General features: G+C 35.4%; 2 protein-coding genes across 8 annotated transcripts; one reads left to right on the forward strand and one right to left on the reverse strand.

Annotated features, from left to right (window-relative positions):
* Positions 1-1,793: 1,793 nt before the first annotated feature.
* LOC144571772 (protein trichome birefringence-like 26) lies at positions 1,794-6,340 on the reverse strand. Of its 2 annotated transcripts, XM_078321145.1 has the most exons (5): positions 5,930-6,340; positions 4,297-4,365; positions 3,780-4,060; positions 2,903-3,309; positions 1,794-2,437 (listed from the first exon to the last, which is right to left on the reverse strand). In XM_078321145.1, the coding sequence occupies exons 1-5, from the start codon at positions 6,147-6,149 to the stop codon at positions 2,077-2,079; spliced, it is 1,338 nt and encodes a 445-aa protein (XP_078177271.1). In that variant the 5' UTR covers positions 6,150-6,340; the 3' UTR covers positions 1,794-2,076. The 2 variants fall into 2 exon arrangements, with proteins under 2 accessions (XP_078177271.1, XP_078177272.1); XM_078321146.1 differs by lacking the exon at positions 4,297-4,365 and having other exon boundaries at positions 5,930-6,285.
* Positions 6,341-11,446: 5,106 nt separating this feature from the next.
* On the forward strand, positions 11,447-20,699 carry LOC144571723 (translation initiation factor eIF2B subunit epsilon-like). Of its 6 annotated transcripts, XM_078321088.1 has the most exons (16): positions 11,447-11,747; positions 13,674-13,907; positions 14,357-14,671; positions 15,202-15,309; positions 15,693-15,885; positions 16,269-16,531; positions 16,982-17,111; positions 17,213-17,289; positions 17,407-17,563; positions 17,594-17,667; positions 17,779-17,852; positions 18,154-18,242; positions 18,388-18,470; positions 18,936-19,007; positions 19,867-19,992; positions 20,424-20,699. In XM_078321088.1, exons 1-16 carry the CDS (start codon positions 11,613-11,615, stop codon positions 20,463-20,465), a joined length of 2,172 nt encoding a protein of 723 aa, XP_078177214.1. In that variant the 5' UTR covers positions 11,447-11,612; the 3' UTR covers positions 20,466-20,699. The 6 variants fall into 6 exon arrangements, with proteins under 6 accessions (XP_078177214.1, XP_078177213.1, XP_078177216.1 ...); XM_078321087.1 differs by having other exon boundaries at positions 17,407-17,667; XM_078321089.1 differs by lacking the exon at positions 11,447-11,747 and adding an exon at positions 12,768-12,906 and having other exon boundaries at positions 17,407-17,667.
* Positions 20,700-22,276: the final 1,577 nt, after the last annotated feature.

Raw genomic sequence — 22,276 nt, forward strand, 5'->3', positions numbered from 1 at the left:
ATCTCAAACCGTAAAGTGAGCAGAATCGTCTATGGTACTTGGGAGAATACTTGTCCAATAAGGTAGGTATGAGTTAGATTTTTTTTTTTTTGTTAGCTCAGATAGGAGCATAGGTAAGAGTTTTTATTCGTTAACTAAATGGATAAGAGTATGGATAAAAGCTATTTTGTACCCATTATCTTATAGAGTAATTATATAAAATTAAATTAAATGATAATATTTAGCAATAATTAGTAATGATAAAATTAATTTGTGTGATATTTATTATGATAATATTTGAGTAATAATTAATTATGTACTTTTGTTATTCAGTGTATGTCTTTTACTATAAGAAAATTATCAAATATATTACTTTTATTTGCATATTTTGTTATTTAGTTAAATAATTGAATTTGTCCGAATAGATATTCATGCTTTGAAATTCTCATGCTTTATAAAAAAATAATTTAGTTAAACTTAATTGTACATTTATTTTTAAATTCTCTTACTTTATAAAAATATTTTTCATCCTACTCTTATTATACCCATTGATACTCCTATCCGCACTTCCGCGCACTGCTCATAAGTGCAGTTAGTATGTGGTATAACCGTATAAATCCTATATGAGAACAATAGTTCAAATCACATGTGTAGAAATAAAATGTGTATGTGGGTAGACTGTAGAGCTTACGGCTGTTAAAAAAAAAAAAAAAAAAAAAAAATCATGCACCTCCAATTGTTTGAAATTCGTTAGAAAGTACTGTATAGAGTTGAATAGTTCGTTTTGGTTTTAGGTTTGATGGTCTCTGTGTAAAGTGTCGCGAGGAGATAAGACAGCTTGGCGGGTAGCGTATAGCGAAGGAATCCATATCCTCTGAGGTAACAGAATATTTTTCATTTAGATCACTCATGTTCAATCAAAATTCGAACTAATTCGGACCGAGATAGAATGTAAGGACCGCTTTAATCAGGAACAGACCCACATTGGCTCCAGAACCGTATTCTCTGCGGAGCCAATCGCTGCGGAGCTGTGCGGAGTTTTTAATCTGGTTCATTTGTTTCGAATCGGACGGACTATATCAAATCTTGCCCGGATTGGAAAAAAAAAAAATTTCTCAAAATTTACAAGATCTAATCTAATCTGATCCATTCGATCCGAAACGAACAAACCAGATTAAAAGCTCCGCAGAGAATACGCTTCCCATTGGCTCCGGAGGCAACTGCCTCCCTCTGAATTTTGAGATTCAGTTGAAAACATAGATCTAGTTCTTTGTTCAGCACAGTTTAAAAATTTTCTTCAAGTTCAGCACAGTTTAAAAACAGTAATAGGCCCAGTCTAATTTCGTTGCTGATTTTTTTGTTTAAAACAGATCTAGTCCTCCAGCCGCTGTAATTCTTCTGAAATACGCGTTGCACAGTAACAAAAAGAAGATAATTTCAAATGGGCCAAGCCCATTTCTCTTCAAATTAGCGTTGAAGAGAAAATTTAAAAATCCGTCTGACTCTCGTAGCTCTCTGAATAAAAATTACTTTATTTTGCTTCTCTCAAAAAAATGGCACATCACATGCATAATAAAACTAAATTGTTTTTTATTATTTGATTTTGTTCACCTTTAAAAATTCGGAGCCTGCCGAAGGGTAATATGTTGACACTTGAGGTTGACCTATTTTATAAACATTTTTATTTTGGTACCATCGCCAAACCGCAAAACGCTCACTAAATTAGAGAGGTCAAAAAAATACTGCAATGAGCACAAGTTGTCAAAGTAAATGTTTTCTCCCTGATTTAACCAACTTCAAGTCCTGATAGATATTTGACACATGGAATGAAATTAATCGGGCAGTTGTTTAATAACACATTTATTTACCTTGCATGAATATACAATTCATATATACTTCACCTACATAATTAACGCAACAATAGCGGCACATCTTTCACGAGGCCAGGATAACAAGTCTAATCTACTTACACTTGCCATATAAATAAGTGGCACCAGAACAAACAACCCAAGAACTAAATCAAAATGGCAGCATTGGGTAATTGAAAATTGCGTGGGTACAGCACTGGAGCACTGGATACCGGGACAAACTAGTTCCTCAAATATCCAGCATATGCATTAATAAATCATTCCAGGCATCAATTGCACCAGGTAAGCACCAATGGAGGCAATCATTCACCACACTAGGTTTCTTTCTCCCTTGTTCATCAAAAGGATGGAAGGTTCTAAAAGGACCTGAGTGACTATCAGGCCTTAGTAAAGAGAGACCGAACGTGTCTAGCAACCTCATGGGGGACCCACCAAGCCGAACTGCGTCATTGAACTCATCATACTCGATTTTGCTCATCAGACGGTCAATGTCTTTACCGTTATATTCACCCTTTTTGTATGGTTGTGTTCGGTTGCAGGTCCCACCACTCCACCATTCGCCGTTCTCAAAGTGGTCTGGGCTCCATGTCCTGTAAGCATAAAAATATAAGAAGAGACGAATGAATTATAACTTGTTGCTAACAATTTTTGTATAGTTGCAAATAATTTGTAAAATAACTTTCTGGTTTAAAATATGCTAATCAAATTTCTGGAAATTAAACAGTTTAAACTCTTTTCTTTACAGAATTCAGTGGAAACACAAAAATGCCCCTACAAGGGAAACTACGGTATTTGCAGAGAGGGCGAAAGCTTTAGCACAGACGTGGAAGATGCAAACAATTACCAGACATACACTGCAACCTTAACCCCCATCCCATCCCCAGAAACTTACACGTTAAGAAGCGAAGGAATCGAAAAATGTGCCTAATTTTGGAGGCAGCTGTCTTTTGTAACTTATCTAGAGTGAACAACTACCATTAAGTTAGCCTCAAGTATTTTTAGCCATGCATTATGTCTAATTAGATATTGGGCTGTTATACCAACAAAGTGCATACCTGTAATACACAATAGGCTTGTGAGGTGACGAATTAATAAACTGAAACACCTCCTGTAGTGTCCTTCGATACACATATCCAATCGAGACATCTGTCAAGTTCCTACCTTTACAATAATGGCACCCAATTACTGTGCCGTTCTCCCAGTATATTGCTGTTTTGAGGAACCACTGCCCGGTTGAGATCACCACATAGTCAAAATTCTGATACAGATCAGTCCAATTTTTGTCAAGAATGTCGAGGTGGAGTTCTAAATCAGCCTTTGATTCACCGTCATCATTCTCAAAAATGTCAGCTTTGATCAGGAAAGGGCTCCAGATGAGAGAGAGTGTGAAATTGTGAGATTTGAAATGCCACCGCCTTGACTTGAAGGCCTCATCATGGTATACTTCTTCAGGATCTTCAATCTGGGATAAGAAAAATTATTGTCGGATTTAGAATTGCATGATTACGAAGGTGAATTTTGGCTGCAATAATGGTTGAACCTAAAATTTCTGTCATCTCGAAAGTTTAGTATCAACCTATCAGGGTATTTAGTTGATGAGACTGCTGAAGTTGATAGTTGATATTGTTTCCGAAATGGTCCCTACAGTATAGGTTGTCTATACTGGGATTTGGTATGTAATGGCTGATTATGAACCGGTAAGGTTATACCAATAAGAATTTACCATGATACATGATGCTTAAAGGTACTTGAAGCAGATCAAGATTACAGGCAGATAGTCCCCAAACTATGCTAAATCTTACAAAGGTAAGCCAGATGTTAATGTTATGTACCAGGCGATAGTCCCCAAACTATGCTTGAGCAATATGCATAATACCAGCATGGCACAAACTCAAGGCTTTACTGGTGTCAGGTATAGGTACAGTTACTTACCCCTGAAAGAAGGCAGAGGATAGATTGGACATGATTGCGTAGAATTGAGTCTCCAATGAGAGCCCAGCTCTTATTTCGCATTGATTCCAGAAACTTCTCCCCATTAAAAGTTGGCAAGTCACAGCCATATGGCTTCCATTTCCAGTAGAGGTATTCTCTATCTTGCCGACCATTTGTCATACAATTCTGAGGTGACTCGATGAAACGACATGTGTCATTCTTGTACAGTGGACCTGAAGGATCATATACCCACTCCCCAGAGAATATATCGCATCTTCTTTCTGTAATCAAATAGAGAATAAGCGTTGAAACATCAGAACTTTCTTATAGAGACAAGGAAAAGGTACTGTACAATGTTATCTCAGAGAAAACTGACAAAGAAAATGAATTTAGAAGCGTAGAAGTTAACTACTATATATATTTCTGGTACAAGAATAGGATTTAGTTTTTTACGCCCTAGATCACTAATAAAAAGAAACCACAATAACAAAACCAAGTAATAACAATGAGGAAGTACCCTGTAGAAAATCCTTTTGGGCATCCGAAGTTCTTTGATCACCAGCATCTATTTCTTCCACATCAAAATCTGCCAAAGTTTCCAAATTTGAGATATTTTCATAAATTCGTATTAGCTCTATCATAACCAAGAAGGAAGTCTGACATCTTTTAAAGAAAATAGATTTCTGTATAATAGCTGAAAATTGTGTTATATCAGCAGATTAACAGCACCAATTTGCATTCCTCAATCACAGTACAAGTGCCTGCCAGTAGAGTGGGAAAAATGGCACGGCGGAGCCGGCTCCGTCACGGAACGACATGGTTACGGCACGGAACGGCACGACATGCGTGTCAGTTACATGCCGTGACTCGCGTGTCCCGTGCTGTGACCATCTTTTGAAACTTTGGCACAGCACGGCACGGCACATGAAAGATCTAGTCATGGCACAGCATGGCACGTGGTCACGCGAGTCACGTGTAATTAGGACCATTAGATATTGATTAAATGGTAAATCTTGAATAAACCAACTTAAATTATGATCAAATGGTCAAACGAGTCACGCGAGACACATTTGGTCACAGCATGTTTAGGCACAGTGTGACTCACGTGCCATGACCACTGGCATGCCGTGACCACCCCTTGATATTTTGGTCACGGCACGGCACGTGAAAAATTAACTTGGTAACGGCACGGGACGGCACGGGACGGCACGGGACGGCACGGGACGGCACGGGACGGCACAAGACCAAAATCACGGCATGTTAGTCACAGCACAGCACGTTTTTTTCCACTCTACCTACCAGTCAATACCGTCCAGTACAAACATAGCGTGATGCAGAAATAAAATTCGTAGTTACCTTGTTTTCTACTAATACTAATCGTCCAATGTCAAAGTTCAGATTGTACCAATCTCTGTAGTAAGAACATACAGCTTCTAGTACTAAAGAGTAAAAAAATAAAAGCTATACAGCTTCTATTACTAGGATTAAAAATAAACGCTTTATGTCTAAAAAAAAATTAAAATAATATAAAGTTCTTTAAAAAATAAAAATAAAAAAACTCTCCAAACTTAAGATTCATTCAGCCAAAGGTTCTTTAAGTATGAATCATAATGCCTGCCTTAAAGAGCCAAGTTTTAAGAACAAATGATAGAAAAACCAATGCCAAGCCAGAGTTGAAACCATAGGAGGAAAATAAATACACAAAATTGCTCAAAGATGCGGGTTGTTTACCAAATTCGTATGTCCTCCTGTCTAGATCAGCGGATCCAACTAAAATAAGTAGCTATAGTTTGACCAAGTATGGAAGCAAGATAGTTTCAAATATCAAGGAAAGCCATGAATATACGCCGTAGATTGCTCAATCCAACTTTACTACAAAGTCAAATCTCACAAATAGTCTCTGTTTTAGATTAAAAAAAACTACCAATGGTAAAATCGGCTTTCCAGAATGTTTCAACGACCAATGTGGTAACCGAGATTTACAAGTCAACATTGATATTTCAGCAATTTCCCCCTCAACCTTTTTTTTTTCTAATTTTATTAGTCAAAATCTCTCCCATTCTCAAATGGCAATAGCACAGTTTCTTATCTCCTCCAATTATCTAAATCACAAGTCCTACATTAATCAACGAATTTGCAAAGGATCTCACCTTTCTCTGGACCCGGCTCAAGAGACGTCGATTCTGTCCAGTGAGGCCCCCCGACGAAAGCATGGCGTACGTAGTCCGGTAACACTAACCGCTGGTTGGAGGAGGACACGAAGAGACGAAATGCAACACCAAATAGAAGAATTACTAGTACAAGTTTGATCCATGCATGGTTACTCTTCCGATTCAGACCTGGCCATGGCTGTACCAATTCCGATCCCATTTAATCTTATAAACAAATGTACGAAATTCTGATCTAAAATGAGGAGTGAGTTTGAGTGTGAAGAGAGAAAGTGAGTGAGAGGAGAGAGGAGAGAGAGATCGGAAAGCGAAAGCACTATTTAGGTGGAAGGTGGGAAAGGAACAGAGAGAGGGAAAGAGATGGCAGATGAAATCTGAGCTGCTTTGTCTTGTTAGAAAATAAATCGGCTGTAATTCTTTGGGAATTACAGGACCCTGTAATTCCAATCCGAACTGTTGGTTTTTTTTGAGATTTGTGCATGAAAACTTACCTTTTTTCAAGATCTGTGCAGAAAATATTTAAACGGTTGATATTGAAATTTCAGGGCTCTGTAATCTCTTCCGGGATTACAGCAGATTCGGATTCGTCTTGTTACTCTTGTGCTGTCTTGTCTTTTCGGTTAGAGTAGATTTGGGTTGGTGTGAAAAGTGGATTTACGCTCCTCTGGGACTTTGTGCTTGTTTAATTGAATTCGTATCCTCTGCATTAACTCAAAAAGGAATCTTTTGAGGTAATGTATCTAGCCGTCTGATCAGCTCTGAGATTCGTGCAAATTAGATCGGCACTAATTTAAAGACGCCCTATGTTATAGGTGGGGATCCGAATGGGCTCCGTTTATAATCGGACGGCTGATATCTATTAACTCAAAAGATGCTCTTTTGAGTTGATGCAGACGATGCGGACTCTGTTTAATTAGTAAAACAGTAACAGTAATTTTTAAGAGCCCCTTTCTTTTTTCTTTTGATGGCTTTTCTTATTCTATTTAATTTCTCTTTTCTGAAAGTGGAAAAACGAATTCGAGTAAATAGGGAAATTATTTTATGGGCGGTGCTATTTTTAAAGTAACAATTACATTATTTGAGAAACTTTTTCTTGCTTCATACTCAATTTACACCTTTTTTTTTTTAGAATTTTTTAATTATAGTACAAACTTAATATAAGCCTGTATCAAATATGTAAAAAATGCTATTGAAAGAGGAAGCAAAAAATGCCTTATATTATTGTCTTTTTTATTTTATTTTATTTTATTGTGACATTGATAATTTGATGCTCAACTCAAATAATTTTTTTATAAATTTATATCAATTTAAGTATTCATTATATGCTCATATTCCATATTTTACCTTCTTCTTTTTTAACAATATACTGAAAGATAAAACTTATATTAATAGGAATATGTTTCACTCGTAAGAAAATATTAAAATTTTAAGGTTCCTAGTTATATAAAAGTAGACATATTTTAGTTGTGCGATCATGTATCTAAATATAAATAAAGTATTAAAAATAATAAAACCCTTCCATATTGCTTAGCAGAATTTCTGCATAATTTATCATGTTATTTTTCAATATACATGTCTATAGCGTTTCGGTAAAAATAGTTATTTATGTCCAAAATTTGTTACATGTCCGATATTTTTGCAATAATATCTTCTTTTAAAAGGTTATTTATTTTCATAAATAATTTTCTTTGTAAGGTGGGAAGTTATGAAAATAACTAAGAAGTGATACTTTAGATATTAATAGAAAAAAGTGAAGTTGGAAAAGTGGTAAAGTAGAAAATCGTTATTTAGAACAATATTAATTTTTTTTACAATTAAAAATGGAATACCAAAAAACAGTATTTTTTTTCCTCTTCTCTGTACCCAAAATTTTGACACCCCTCAATTTTAAAAAAAAAATGTAGCAGTTAATTATTTAATTCGGAGCTCTTAATTTTACCCTATTAAACAGTTATACCCCAGGTACGTGCAAGCGGTGAATCTGAACCGTTCATTTCACTTGACACAAATTTCAAAGCAGACCCCCTATAACTTCAACGGCTACTGAATTGAGTTCGGCCTGAATGAAATTAATATAGACCGTCCATTTTTATTAATCGCACCTCAGATACCGGGGGCGGGGGACACGGACTCGTAATTATAGGCAGTACATTTCTGTGCATTTGAGCATTTTCTTAATTATAATCTACAAACTAAACAACATGTTATACCCCTGATTGTTACAAATTACGAGGGAACAAATTAAATAAAAAATACCTGTGTTGTCAGTGGTCACGTTCAATATTCCATTCTGAAATCTGAACCAACGGACGACGTGCTTCCACGCATGCATTGCTAAACCCATGTCATATTGTCATATATCAATAATGAAGCGGTTAATAGAAAACGATTACGTGTACAGCTGGCATCATTTTTCTAACCTTCTGAATTCAAAGCTTGTGAAGTACCTCAAATTTTGAGTTTAGATTCGGACTGTTCAACCAGAATCTAGGCCAATTTAAACAGAATCGTACGGTCCAGAATAAACTTAATATTTGAGTTACTTTAGGAGATGTGAAGTCCTGAAAGTGCGTCCAATTATTTTATCTCTCACGTTAATGGCGTGATTGCGTGAATGCTGAAAGGTTATTGGAATTCGGAGCTGCCTAAAGATTAAAAACTTTAGATTAATAATTACTATTTCGAAATTAAGGGATGTCGGAGGCGTCAATTTCAAAATACGGACTTTCTTTGCAAATTTAATGTGATGATGTATTTAATGTATATATTTATTTGTATATTTTTAGACTAAATTATTCGTTAATTACCGTAATTTGTTCCGATATATGGTGATCGTTGAAACTTTACATAGTGTGCATTAATAAATTAACTATTTAAAAAAAAAAAATATGAATCACATTGACATGATATAGATTAGATAAAATTTTATGCAAAATATTAATTACTAAAATATATTAGTATTAAAGTACACTTTAATTGGATTTGAAATTCAAACGGTTAAGCTGAACCGTTTAATGAAATTCTTTCATTCTACAAAATTAAAGTTAGAGACAATTTTTTTTATTTTAACCAACAATCCAACATATAAATTTATTGTGATTCAAGAATTATATAATTAACTTGTTTCACAAATAAACTATAAATATATGAATCATATGATACTTGATATTTGCCAGCTTAAGCCACATGTGTCGACTAAACGTTAAACCACCTTGATAGGTGAATTAACTTTTTTTTTAGACTGGTCTAGAGAAAGCCATTATTAATCGGCTCAATTAAATCACGTTTGGTGGTTTAAATGAGGCCTAAATCCTTTATTTCACAGTTTACTTATTGTCTATGTTTTACAGAGACAAAATTAGAAAATTAAGATAGAGATAATTGGATAAATAGATATTCTGTATTTTGATTTTATGAGCAGCTAATAATATTTTTTTTATAAAAAATTAAAATTAAAATAATTGAAAATTTTCAATTTATAGAGAGCGTTTAGCTCCTCTCTCCTCAATTTACTTCGGCTTTTTGCTCAGAAGCATTCTTTGAATGCACCCATTAAAAAGAACTGTCATTGATAAAGCATACGTCCATATATATTATTGATATTTTACTAAAATTTTTTTTTTTTAAAAAGGCAATAAAGCCCATTTCATTTTCTAAAAATAATAGACAAAGAATTTATATGCTACGGTCATTCCATGTTATTTGATTTATTTATTATTTTTTTTTATAAGGTTCCAAAGCTTAGGAACTGTAATTGGTGTAAATCGTCGGTGATGCTGTGATGGTATATTTTAAAAGAAGAAACAAAAGCGTCGGTGATGCCGTGTTGCCGAAGATGTGATCTATATTATCCCAAAAAAGAAGAAAATAATAGTTGTAATTTAAGTGAACTTTTTACAAACCTTAATTTATTTAGGAATACTAATAAAATGGTTATGTACTTAAGTTTTGTAATTTTGGTGGTATTTAATTAGTTGAGGCTTAAAGTTTTGAAGATCTAAATTAATTATTTAAATTTAGATCGACTTAAGCTATTTATGTTTAGTTGAATTCTAAAATAATATGATAATATTAAAAATAATATCGGCTAAACACGAGAGAGATAAGACAAAAAAGCAGCCACTGCCAAGGTTTAAATTTAAAAACCTGATTTTAAAGTTATGCTTATTTAAATCAACCTAATTAATTCATATTTAATAGAATAACTGAGATCTAAACTCCTTATTTCATAATTTAAATCTCAACCCTACATGATAGAAAACTAGCGGTCAAAGATTGAAAATTTCTAGTTACCAAACTGTCACGGAAACTCCAAAATTAAAAGGGTCAATTGCTCTCTATAGGAGGGAGACTTACCTTATTTAACTCAGCTCTTTCCTATGTCCCCCTTTATGCTTTATCTCTATTTAGAGTCCCAATCGCAGTTCTAAATTAGGATAGATAGAATGCGAATACGATTCCTATGGCAAGGGTATGTGACTAACAAAAAAGGACAGCATGTTATATATATACATGTTTATTTTTTTATTTTTTAGGTTTCTTAATTAGAAGGGAAATAAGAACTATTACTAAAGTTATAATTTGTTGTTCATGGGACAGTTGGGTTATGTTAATATTCTTATAAAACAGAGTTAGGCTAATATGACACTAGTGTTATATCAAACTAAATAACACCACATCTTAAACCCTTAGATATGCTTTAAGATTCGTACTATCCGCTTTTACTGTTCAAGCACTTCATTTTGTACAAATTTTAAAGCAGATCTAAGAGTTTAAGATGTGGTGTTATTTAGTTTGATATAACACTAGTGTCATATTAGCCTAACTCTATAAAACATGGTAGCGCATTGAGCCCAAGCCCATACAAATAAACTTCTCTCTTTTCCTCGGACAACATAATTTTCAAGTACGCTACAAGGAGGGAAATAAATCTGCTGTGATTCTAAAGAGATCGTAGGACCTTGTTATTACATATCCATCCATTTATCTGTTTAGAGATTCGTGCATAAAAAATAAGTATTATTGAAATTTGTGTATTTCAAAAAGTGAAAGGTTAGATTTGGAATCACAGCAGATTTATTTCCCTACAAGGAGGGCGTGTCCTCTAAGGAATTCGTATCCTCTGAGATATCTCAAATTTTGCGTGACTTTATGGAAAATCCCAACTGTTTAAATACGTTCTGCACGAATCTCTAAGCACATATAATACTGCCCCCTACATCACCCCCAAATAGGCACCGGACACGTTGGTCACGCAAAAGTTGAGATATCTCAGAGGATACGCACTCGTCCTCTGAGTGAGTCCAGGTATCTCATATTTTGCATGACCAACGTGTCCGGTGCCTATTAGGGGATAACTCAGGGGCCAGTATTATTTGAGCATTAAAATTCGTGCACAAGGTATTTCAACGGTTGAGATTTTCCAAAAGGTCGTGCAAAATATGAAATATCTGAGAGGATGCGTATTCCGCTACAGGACGACAACTGGAAATTTAGAAAACCCTCAAAAAAGAAAAAAATAACCACCGGAAGAAAAAAGAAATAAAAAGAGGGAAAAAAAGAAAGAAAAACCCTCGGAAAGCAACTAACAGGAACGAATCTAATTCCGCAAACTAAAAGGAGGAGGAAAGGTTTGAAGGTTCTGTTAAGACTTAAGAAGCAAACAATGGCGCAAAAGAAAGGAGGCAAGAGCGCCGCCTCCGACGACCCGGAGGAGCTTGCCCGGACGCCGCTCCAGGCCATACTACTCGCCGACACCTTCAATTTGAAGTTCCGCCCGATCACCCTCGAGCGCCCCAAGGCAATCTCTCTCTCGCTCTCTCTGTGTTTATAGTGTGTGTGTGTGTGTGCGTGTGGCAAAATTACCGTGGGTTAATGTTGTACTGTTCAATTAGGAAGGTTAGGATGTAGGAGACAAAATAGTTTTTTCTTTAGCAGCATTGCTTGGCGAGATAATTTAACTTAATTTTTTTTTCACTTATGTCAATGTCCTCTTGCATGTCTTTAAGCCTTTTAAGGAAGCAGATGTACAGTTATTAAACCAAACTCAGATTATGCTCTACTCAATCTAATAATAAAGATATTGAATAAAGTGAGAAGAAAACTTATGGTAGTGTAAAACTCATTTGAACCTCTTCCACAGGTACAGATGTACCGTTAATGTGTCTGGTTCTGGTATAGAAATTGGAATTTTAGGTTTAAAATAAGCTATATATATTACCCAAATCTTCAACTCACCCTAAACCCACAAAATAAACAGTCACATAAAAGAGGAGAAAACAATGGTGGAAAGATTATGCAAAAGCAAGCAACTCCTCTCAGCCTCTCACATAGGCACTGTTGTCAGTTTTCTTGGTGTAGAAATTGAGCTGTGAGGTTCAACTAACCCAAATAACCTTAAAACTTGGGGAAAATTGGTTATTTGCCACTCCAAAACCTTCAAATGTGAAAAATGCCATCTTGAAATTAAAAATCATCATAATATCACTCTAAACTTAATTAATTTTTAATTTTACCACTCCAAATAATTAATGACTAAAATACCCTTCCTCCCTCCACCCCTTTCTTCTTTTCCTCTCTCTAGTCTCTACTCATCCACTACTTGTTACAGGGGTTCTCAGACCCAATTTCATGGCAAAGTTAGCAGTGATAGATCTAGCGGAGTTCTCAGACCCAAACCAGAAGGACCTTCTAGAAGCTTCTCGTTACTGGGGTTGCTTTCGTGTGATCAACCACAGCATCCCTGGAGGTCTCCAGTCCGAAATGAAGGCCGCTGTCAAGGTCCTCTTCGACCTCCCCGATGATGTCAAGCGCCGAAATGCTGATGTCATCCATGGAAGTGGTTACGTGGCGCCCACTCCCAAGAACCCGTTGTACGAGTCCTTTGGTCTTTATGACGCCGCTTCTCTGTCTGACGTGGATGCCTTTTGCTCTATCCTTGATGCCCCAAGCCATGTCAGGTAATCATCAATTTTTTTATTAAGATTAAAAAGCTGGCAACTTGTGCTCAGAATTGTTATGAATAATCGATACTGTTGTTATCTGATAAAGATTTTATGTTCTGGCATAGGTTTTCCAGTGAATAATACCTGATCACTGGCTGGCAATTGAGATGATTTTACAAAATATCTGTAATTGAATTTTTCATTTTCAATTTTAGCCTAATTTACTAAATTAACACTTTAATAGTTGAAAATTCTTCAACTTTTTAATTTTTCTTAATGATCATGAAAGGGAGACGATCAAGGCCTATGCCGAAAGTTTGCACAAGGTGATTGTAGATATAGCAACGAAATTGGCTGAGAGCATGGGCTTGAAAGATCAAACTTTAGTGAATGGCCGTGTCAATTCAGAATTAACAAGTACAATTTCACGCAAGACTCTGTTGGTTCTGATGGAGTGCAGATCCACACCGATTCTGGTTTCCTTACTCTGTTACAAGAAGATGAGTGGGGAAAAATAGAGATGGCATTTTAGTGATGGGAGGGTATTTTAGTCATTAATTATTTGGAGTGGCAAAATTAAAAATTAACTAAGTTTAGAGTGGCATTATGATGATTTCTAATTTCGGAGTGGCATTTTTCAAATTTGAAGGTTTTGGAGTGGCAAATAACCAATTTTCCCTAAAACTTGATCATTTTTAAATACTGATGCATAACTGAGTAACCAGGATCATACAAATGTCTCCAATTATTCATGTCAAATCTGCCTGATCACTTAACTCCAGGTGTTGTTGCCGTTGGTTAACACTCCGATGATAGACTACACATTGGCATGGCTGGAGTCTGTTGGGGCGGAGGAGGTGTTCCTCTTTTGCTGTGCACATGCTGAGCAGGTGAAGGAGTACATAAGCAAGTCACCCTGGGGCCAGAGTCGTGCCAGCTTCTCCATCACCACCATTGAATCCAACTCCTCTATTAGTGCTGGCGATGCCCTGCGTTTCATCGAGGGAAAAAATGTGGTACGTGCCCAGAGTTTTCCTCCTTTACTATACAACTTTTTCAGAAAAATAACGTTTTGATTTGTGTTGTTTTTGTCATTGGAGATTCTATTTGTTGTATGTGTTGTTCTGTAATTATTTGCATGTTGATTTATCTGGATGTCCAGAAATGACCTTGAGCAGATAAAAAAATAAAGAATGGGTTTCAGTAGAATAGGGAATGATGTCCAGCTATCCACTATTATCGTAGCTTTGGTTACAAAGTTGGTATATGTAGTGAAAAGACACTCATGAGTTTCAATGGCATGTAACGGGCAGCCCATACTGACCTGTATTTAACAAACTAAATCAACCTATTAAGTTTTGTTAAATGAATTAAAAGTAGTCCAATGAGATGCCCAAAAATAGTTAATGCTGGACAAATGCCCTCATATAACTTTGATATAACATATTCATTTACTTTTGTGAAGATAAGAGGGGACTTCATTCTCATAACAGGCGACACAATAAGCAACATGAACCTTACAGAGGCGCTCCAGGCTCACAAAGAAAGGAGGAAGAAGGATCCGAACACAGTCATGACTATGTTTGTCAAGCGATCTAAGCCAATGCCTCTGACACCCCAGAGCCGCCTTGGAAATGACGAGATAGTGACGGCCATTGATCCTGAGACAAAGCAACTTTTATTCTATGAAGATCAATTTGACAGCTCTAAGCAAGAAGTGACACTCGATAAGTCGTTGCTCGCTGATAATCCATCCCTCTATCTACGAACTGACTTGGAGGTAATACATTCCTTTTTTCCTTAAGCAAAATACTGCACGGGAGTGTACCTCTCAGTGTACTTGTTATATCTAGGTTGATTTTATTCGATATGCACCTTTACAAAAAACAAGAAACACCATGTATGCCTCTTTTACATGAGTCTTCATTATAGGATCATGTAATATTAATACAATGGTATTCTATTCCTACTGACATGACCAATCTAGTTCAATCATTTCCCTAAAAGGAGTATACCTATGACAAGTTTGTGGTGCCACAGGTTACCTTTATTTTTCTTCTATGATACTACTTAACAATCTGAAGTTCAAGCAAGGTTCTGAACTGATCATCATATTTTATGTTGCAAGATATACATAATTTATATGTTTTTTTGAACCGTGTTGTATAAGATCAGTTGCTCTTGATTTTCATTTATAACTTTTTGAAGATTGTCGTCAAAGCAACACTTTCAGTCATTGTTGATAGTAAGTGAATCAATCAGCCCCTCACTTATTTTGGATGGGAATTTTTTTATCTGAAAATTTTGTAGGATTGCTATATAGATATATGCTCACCTGAGGTGCTAACAATCTTCTTGGATAATTTCGACTATCAACATCTCCGCCATCACTTTGTTAAGGGATTACTTCATGATGATGTAAGCACCTTACCCTCAACCTTCCTTATCTTTCAATATATTGGGTTTATAGTTTTAAGGTTAATCCGAATGAAGTAATCAATACTCGTAATGATTATTATAATTATTGTTGTTGTTATTATTATTTTCAGAACTTATGTTACTTTATATGTGTGATCTCTTTTTAATGATGAATGGTGTACTAAAATGGGTTGGTTTCATATAAATATTACCAATACCTGTACCTGTTAATACCCATACCAGTAAGGTGGTTAGGGAACAATTGCATTTTCTGATAGTATTAGATGACTCATTTTGATCACCTCAACTTAATCACGAGCACCTCAACGATGTCTGTCATTTGTTTTGAGATGTGTTTGCTAATCATGTGATGATACTTTCAGATTATGGGAAAAAAGATATATATGCATGAGATTGATTCAAGCTATACTGCACGTGTAGACAATTACAGGAGCTATGACACCATAAGCAAGGACATAATTCAGCGATGGTCTTTTCCTTTGGTACCAGATGTGTTATATGCTGGTAATCGCTCTCAAATGAGATTACACAGGGAAGGCATATATAAAGCCCCAGGTGAGTTTAAATATCACATAAAAGAGATATTGGTTGTTAATTGCCCTACATTTGGGTTTTGGTGAGTTTCAGGTCTTGGGCTACCTGCCTACCTAGACCTGGTAAAAAATTAAAATAGGCCATTTCTGGGGGTGGGGTGATTCCTAGTACTGTTTTCATAATTTGCAAAATAATGACATTAAGTATGTGCATCTGTCACATCAAGTTTTATCACTCCCATTGAAAATTATATCATTAAAGCGTGAAATTATGAAAACGTAGTTGACACCAGTACAGTGCTACTCCATGGGACAGGAGTCTTATAGCAAATGTTGTATGACAATTTTTATTTACCTTTTTCCATCTAACGGTTGATGTAAAAGTAAAATTGATGATCTTTTCAGACATCAGTTTATCTCCTTCGGTAAGCATTGGTGCATTCAGTGCAATTGGCAGTGGTACAACCATTGGAGACAACAGTTCAGTGTCAAACTCAATTATTGGTGAGTTGTGCACTATTGGCCGAAATGTCTCCATTGATGGCTGTTATATCTGGGATAATGTGACAATTGAAGATGGCTGTCGACTGAGCAATTCAATTGTCTGTACTGGTGTCCATCTATTTACTGGTGCCACTCTCGAGCTCGGTGTGATACTGTCATTTAAGGTACTTTGTAGTATTTTGTTGATGTTATGGAGGAGTTTGGCTTTATAATGGGGAAGGTGTTGCCTGTCGACTTGTGGAAAAAAAAACATAAGAGACCTTTTGTTGGCATAGATATTGGATGAAATTGCTATTGAAAAAATGCTGGCAGCACTGGATGGACAGCATGTGATCTTTTCATCATTGAAATTAGCACCAAAATTTTGTAATAGATACATACAAGATACAACCTCAATATAGGCATTACAATTGTTCAAACATTGAGTGGTCTGGTTAGTAGTGTTAATGTGCCAATGTATCCTTTATTTCACTCCTGATGTATGTATTCTCAGTATTTTTTTATTAAATTCTATCGCCTTCACATTTATCTGTTTTCAGTTTTCTTCTTTCTCATCTGACATTTTATAAAATATGCATATAGTGATATCTAACCAACGAAGTAATATTTCTTAGGTTGAAGTAGGTCATAATATAACAATCCCAGCGTACTCCAAGGTGTCACTGCTTCCTCAACCCAGGAAGCAAGACAGTGATGAGGAGCTTGAATATGCAGATAGCAGCAGTGGTGTTATTGATAGCCCATGTAACATTTTTATCTTATTCACGTAATTTTTTTTTTTCTGATATCCTGGTAGAAAAGTTAGCTTGTGTTTGCAAATATTTAACATGATTTTATTCATGCAGCCATTACTAATATTAACCCTGCAAATGCTGAACATGATCATGCTTCATTTGATACCGAACAGTTAGGATTGTCAGAGGTATCACCCCCTCCTTTACTAGGATATTTCGAATCTTTTAGCTGCACAATGATTAATATTTTTTATTCTTTTCAGTTTTGTAACCACGATTGTTAATTTTGTCACTTTTTTATGTAGGATGATCTATCTGGGGTTGGTTACATATGGACAAGTTGTGAAACTGGAAATGAAGAGGAATGGAGGTACTCTTTGGCCCCAATTCCAGAGGAGAAACTAAACGAATTCTATGCTAAGATGCTTGCTGAAGATGAAACGTCATCGGATGCAGAACAAACTGGCATAACACCTTCTGGGGAGCATTTATCTGAGACTAAGAGCACCAATTTTGATGACAGCGACGGTGAATACAAAGGAGATGTTGCGAAGTTTGATAAGGAGGTATGTACATCCGCCTAATAGCTTTCTATTTGCTGCATGTGTGAATTTGCATACTTCTTATAGCAAGGACATGTGCTTCATGTTCTTTTTTTTTTTTGCTTGTTTTCTCAGGTTGAGGAAACATTTGAGAGAGTTCTTGGTGGGGTGGCTGAGGACAATGTGCAATTGGAAATCAATATGCTCAGGTGTGCTTAATCAATTGATCATTAGTCTGTGTTTTGTATAGGTTGATGATATGTTTGATCTGGTATCCAAATTTTGTGCTCTTTTGGTTTTCTAGCCGAGCTTTAATCATAAGTTTCCCCCCAAGAGAGCTTAGTAAATCATTGTAAATTGACTTTTTAATGTACATATATTGTACTCAGTAATTTGACTTCATTAATAAGAACAAGATGGCTGTTTATATAATATTATGAAAAGTACAAAAAATAGAGAAGAATTAATACAACAACAGTTGACATAAATGTATTTTTTTTTTTGTTTCAGGTTATCATTCAATGTATCACATGCGGAGTGTGCCGGAGCTGTGTTCCAATCTGTAATTAAGAGTGCCCTTGTTGCTTCCAACTCAAAATGTAATCTTCATAAAATATTATCCTAAATAGATACATTCAATACTTCAAAGATTGCACAATGAAGTAAAATGATAATTCCTGCTTAATGTGCATCTAATTTTGGAAAAATTCCCCTTATCCTCTTTTCTTTGCAATAAATGTTCAGCCAACTTGCTAAAGGCAACCATTGATGCAATTGAGAAATCAAAGCGGCTGTTGAAGAATTTCATAACAAATGTGGATGAGGAGGTAAAATCTTCTAGATTCATCTATGCTTAATGTTTAAGTGATCTGGACTAGTGCGAAATAAGTACGATGCTGTAGAATTTTCTGGATTATTTCATTTGAAAATAATACTACACTGTTTAGATGTATATTTGATTTATCTTGTTGGGAAAGCAAGCATTCGCAAAGGAACTTCCCCATTCAATTTCAGTCTGTGGACATGTATCTGCTTGCCGCTTATATTTGATGTTATTTTATTTAATTTGGAAAGAGAGATTATATAGAATTTTTTGATGCATTCTATAATTGTAACATATTTTATCTAATATTTTCCTGCAAGCAAAGGATGCAACCTCTGTGCATAACAAAAAAAAAAGGAGAGAGAAAATGACATGGCACAATTGCTGCTATTTTGGTACCGTGTTTCACTGCTGAAATACTGCTCAAAATTTAATTCAACTGAAGATTACTCGCATATTTGTTGTGCAGATAGAAGTCATATTGAAGTTTGAGGAGATGTGCATGGAGACTGCCAGAGAATTTTCTCCTATATTCTCCTCGGTATCTATTTCTTTCTTTCTATTCTTTTTCATTCTTTCCTGCATATGCTATTCCCTTTGCCTTAGAGCCTTTTGTGTATTTACGGATTGTTCTTGAATGGAAAAAGATTTTATGTTTATTTTTAAGAAAATAACAGAATATATTTTGAATCGTCTTTGTGGTACTTTAACTATGTTCAATATAAACTTTGGAGTGAGTCTATGGTACTATGCATATTACGATTTGGCACCGTGCTACGGTTCTATATTCGAGTTTTCAAATCCTAACGGTCGATCCGAACTGTTCATTTTGTTCTCTATATTAATGTGTTTGGAGACCAAATTTTACATTAGATTTATTGAAAATCACTGTTTTTGGATGGTCCAGAATTTTCAGATCAAGTGATTTTCTAAATATCTAAAAAAATAGTAAAAAAATTTCAAAAAATGTAAAATTTGGTCTCCAAACACATATTAATATGGAGAACAAGATGAACGGTTCGGATCGACCGTTAGGATTTAAAAACTCGAATATAGAGCCGTAGCACGGTAACAACCCGTGATATGCATAGTACCATAGACTCACTCTAAACTTTGGCATAATAATTCTTTTTGCGATTTAAATACTTTTGTGTGATCAAAACATCACGAACTCGAAGGGCTCTGGTTTAACAATCTACAGTCAAAAGTCTGATGGATATTATCAAACTTGAGAAATCTAAATGATGTTTTGAACTTTTAAATTGTCAAAGATTTTGCCACTCTTAAGTCTCTAATAAGTGTAGTTCAGCACTAAAACAAGAAGAAAGTTGTCCTGCACATGCTGTGTACTACACTGGTACGTCATCCTTGGTACAAACTAATTTAGTTTGGTTTGACAGGTTTTGCATCAGTTATATGACAAGGAAGTAATTACTGAAAATGCCATTCTTAAATGGGAGTCAGAAAAGGCTGCGGCTGATGAGTCTGACAAGGTCTTCGTCGAGCAGGCAGAACCTTTTCTAAAGGTATTCTCTAACCTCAAGTTATGTTAATTTTGGGTCTCTTTGCAAAATTTTCCCAGTTTATCCCAATTTGCAAATGACACATCAGACCTTGTTTTAGATGTTTAGATTGTTGCTAGGATAGGTGCATTCTTGTGTATTGTAACAATTTAAACCTGTAATGCACCTGTTCTTTCTAAATATCCTAATTTAATTATTATGTTCAAAAGAACTGCGATTTGATGTAAAAGAGAGAAAAAAGAAAAGAAAAAGAAGAAGATTAGTGAGATATTAGGTTTCTAATGGTGAAGAAGCAAAATACAAAAAGGTTTTGTATAGTGCCACCTTGACCTGCCATTCATATTCTGTACTTCATGCTTGGTTTAATTGTCAGTTCTAAGCTGTAATAACCACTTAATCGAAAATAATTTGATTTTGAATTTGAATGGGTACAGTGGCTCAAAGAAGCTCCAGAAGAGGATGATGAAAATGAGTGAAGCTACATTTTAAAACCAATTTTGGAATTTAAGGCTTAGAAAATATGGGATGAGGGACGAAATTATTTATGTACTATAAATAATATTGTTAATTACTTTATATTCAGTGTGATCCATTTGAGAAGTTAGCTTGCCTCAATAGGCCCTCCCTTTTTTCCCTTTAATTCTGGTTTTGTGGGCTTGTGAATGTGTGATTGTCTCAGCTTTTGAATTTGTGCTGGTTTTCTCCCCATACTTGCCACTTTTTTCCCCATACTTCCCATTATTTTTCCCTTGGTGATTGGTTTGTTTCGCCACATCAATCTCATTTCATAATATTGCACCTCATATGGTCACTCAGAACTGGATTGTTTGTATGGCGTAATGGGATTCAAACAAGTGGCAACATTTCGGCAAATGGGCTGAGCTGATTATTAGGATAATATAAATAAACTAATGGAACTAACCATAAGCAACTTAATTGGTTAGTGGTTAGGCGATTTTTAAAGGTAGGATCACACAAAAAAATACTGGGGATGAGTGATGCTTCTATGGACTACAATTTTGAGCGATTTTTTTCAGAATGAACTACAGCCGGGTGTAAGGATAAGGAAGCATATAACTTGAACCTAATCTAAATGTGCAACAATCTTACTCGAAATGAAAGAGTAACTGAAAATTTGCAGCAATCTTAATGAAAATTAAAGGAGTAACTAAAAATGTGCAACAATCTTAGATGAATGAAATCTCACTTGAAACTATTACTGAACAAATATTTAAGAAAATAACAACAAATAGATACTCAGTTTGCATTACAAACATGTAAGTTCTTCTGTCGAAATTACATTAAATTCATACAATAGACATATTACAAAACCAATAACTGTTTACAATTACAACAAAATAATAGCAGTCAGAAAACTAAATTGAAGAAGTATGCCTTGTTTATCCTAATCATTTATCCAATATTTTTCATATCGGCATAGTTGGTGTTTTAGATGGATTGGCTTAAAAATAAAATTCATTACATGGAGTTTGACCGCTCTTGCAAAAGATGCTGCAAAGAATAAAATCATTATCAATATGGCTGTGAAAAAAACAAACTAATTACCTAGTATAATCCCACCGTGCGGTAGTTCAGAGATGCTGAGTCGAACAAGGGGTAGTTCACACCGAGCGGTACAGATAGGTGCCAACCCCACCACCTAGTATAATCCCCAGTACGCCCTGTTTTTTTTTTTTTTTTTTGAAAAAGGCAGAAGCCCATTTCATATTACTGAAATTGGATAATTACAAAATTAGTTTTAGTGTGCCCTCCAAACAGGGAACACCTCAACTGAGAGTAGAAAATATCAAGTCACAAAAACAGCAAATAGTTCAGTACGCCCTGTTATAAATCAACAATGAAATATCAACACCTCTCATACACTCATACACCAAATTCACCTAGTATAATCCTCTTGCGACGACTTCTGGCCTTTGGTTATCTAACGGACAGGTGTACACTGTCAAAGGTACACTATTGGAATTAACCAAGAAGATTTTTCCATATCGCACATTCAAATTGAATTTGCAAAGTCTCGCTGACAATCCCGCTTCAACATTTCTAAAGTCAAAAATACCAAATGTCCATGGACTGAAGGTAAAGAAAACCCCTCTGATAAAGATTACATCTTTCACTTCGGTCGGTTGGTTAAAGTGCGCAGTCCAGGCGCCATCTCTTCCGTTCAATGTGAAGTAGCAATTTTCCCATCCTTTTAGGAATAACAGTAAGGTAAAGTCATTACCTTCTGCCGGATCAGAGGACAGGATAGACAATTGAACTAGATCGT

The sequence above is a fragment of the Carex rostrata genome, chromosome 19 (genome assembly GCF_964058835.1).
Source record: "Carex rostrata chromosome 19, lpCarRost1.2, whole genome shotgun sequence".
Classification (NCBI taxonomy): domain Eukaryota; kingdom Viridiplantae; phylum Streptophyta; class Magnoliopsida; order Poales; family Cyperaceae; genus Carex; species Carex rostrata.

Excerpts from the sequence above, each read along its gene's own strand:
- LOC144571772 (XM_078321145.1), bottom strand. The coding sequence starts at position 6,149 with ATGGGATCGGAATTGGTACAGCCATGGCCAGGTCTGAATCGGAAGAGT. Across the intron at positions 4,061-4,296 it reads CCAAAAGGATTTTCTACAGG|AAAGAAGATGCGATATATTC; the intron begins GTACTTCCTCAT and ends ATTTGATTACAG. Across the intron at positions 3,310-3,779 it reads TCCTCTGCCTTCTTTCAGGG|ATTGAAGATCCTGAAGAAGT; the intron begins GTAAGTAACTGT and ends TTCTTATCCCAG.
- LOC144571723 (XM_078321087.1), top strand. The coding sequence starts at position 11,613 with ATGGCGCAAAAGAAAGGAGGCAAGAGCGCCGCCTCCGACGACCCGGAG. Across the intron at positions 15,886-16,268 it reads AGGCATATATAAAGCCCCAG|ACATCAGTTTATCTCCTTCG; the intron begins GTGAGTTTAAAT and ends TGATCTTTTCAG. Across the intron at positions 17,290-17,406 it reads AACAGTTAGGATTGTCAGAG|GATGATCTATCTGGGGTTGG; the intron begins GTATCACCCCCT and ends TTTTTTATGTAG.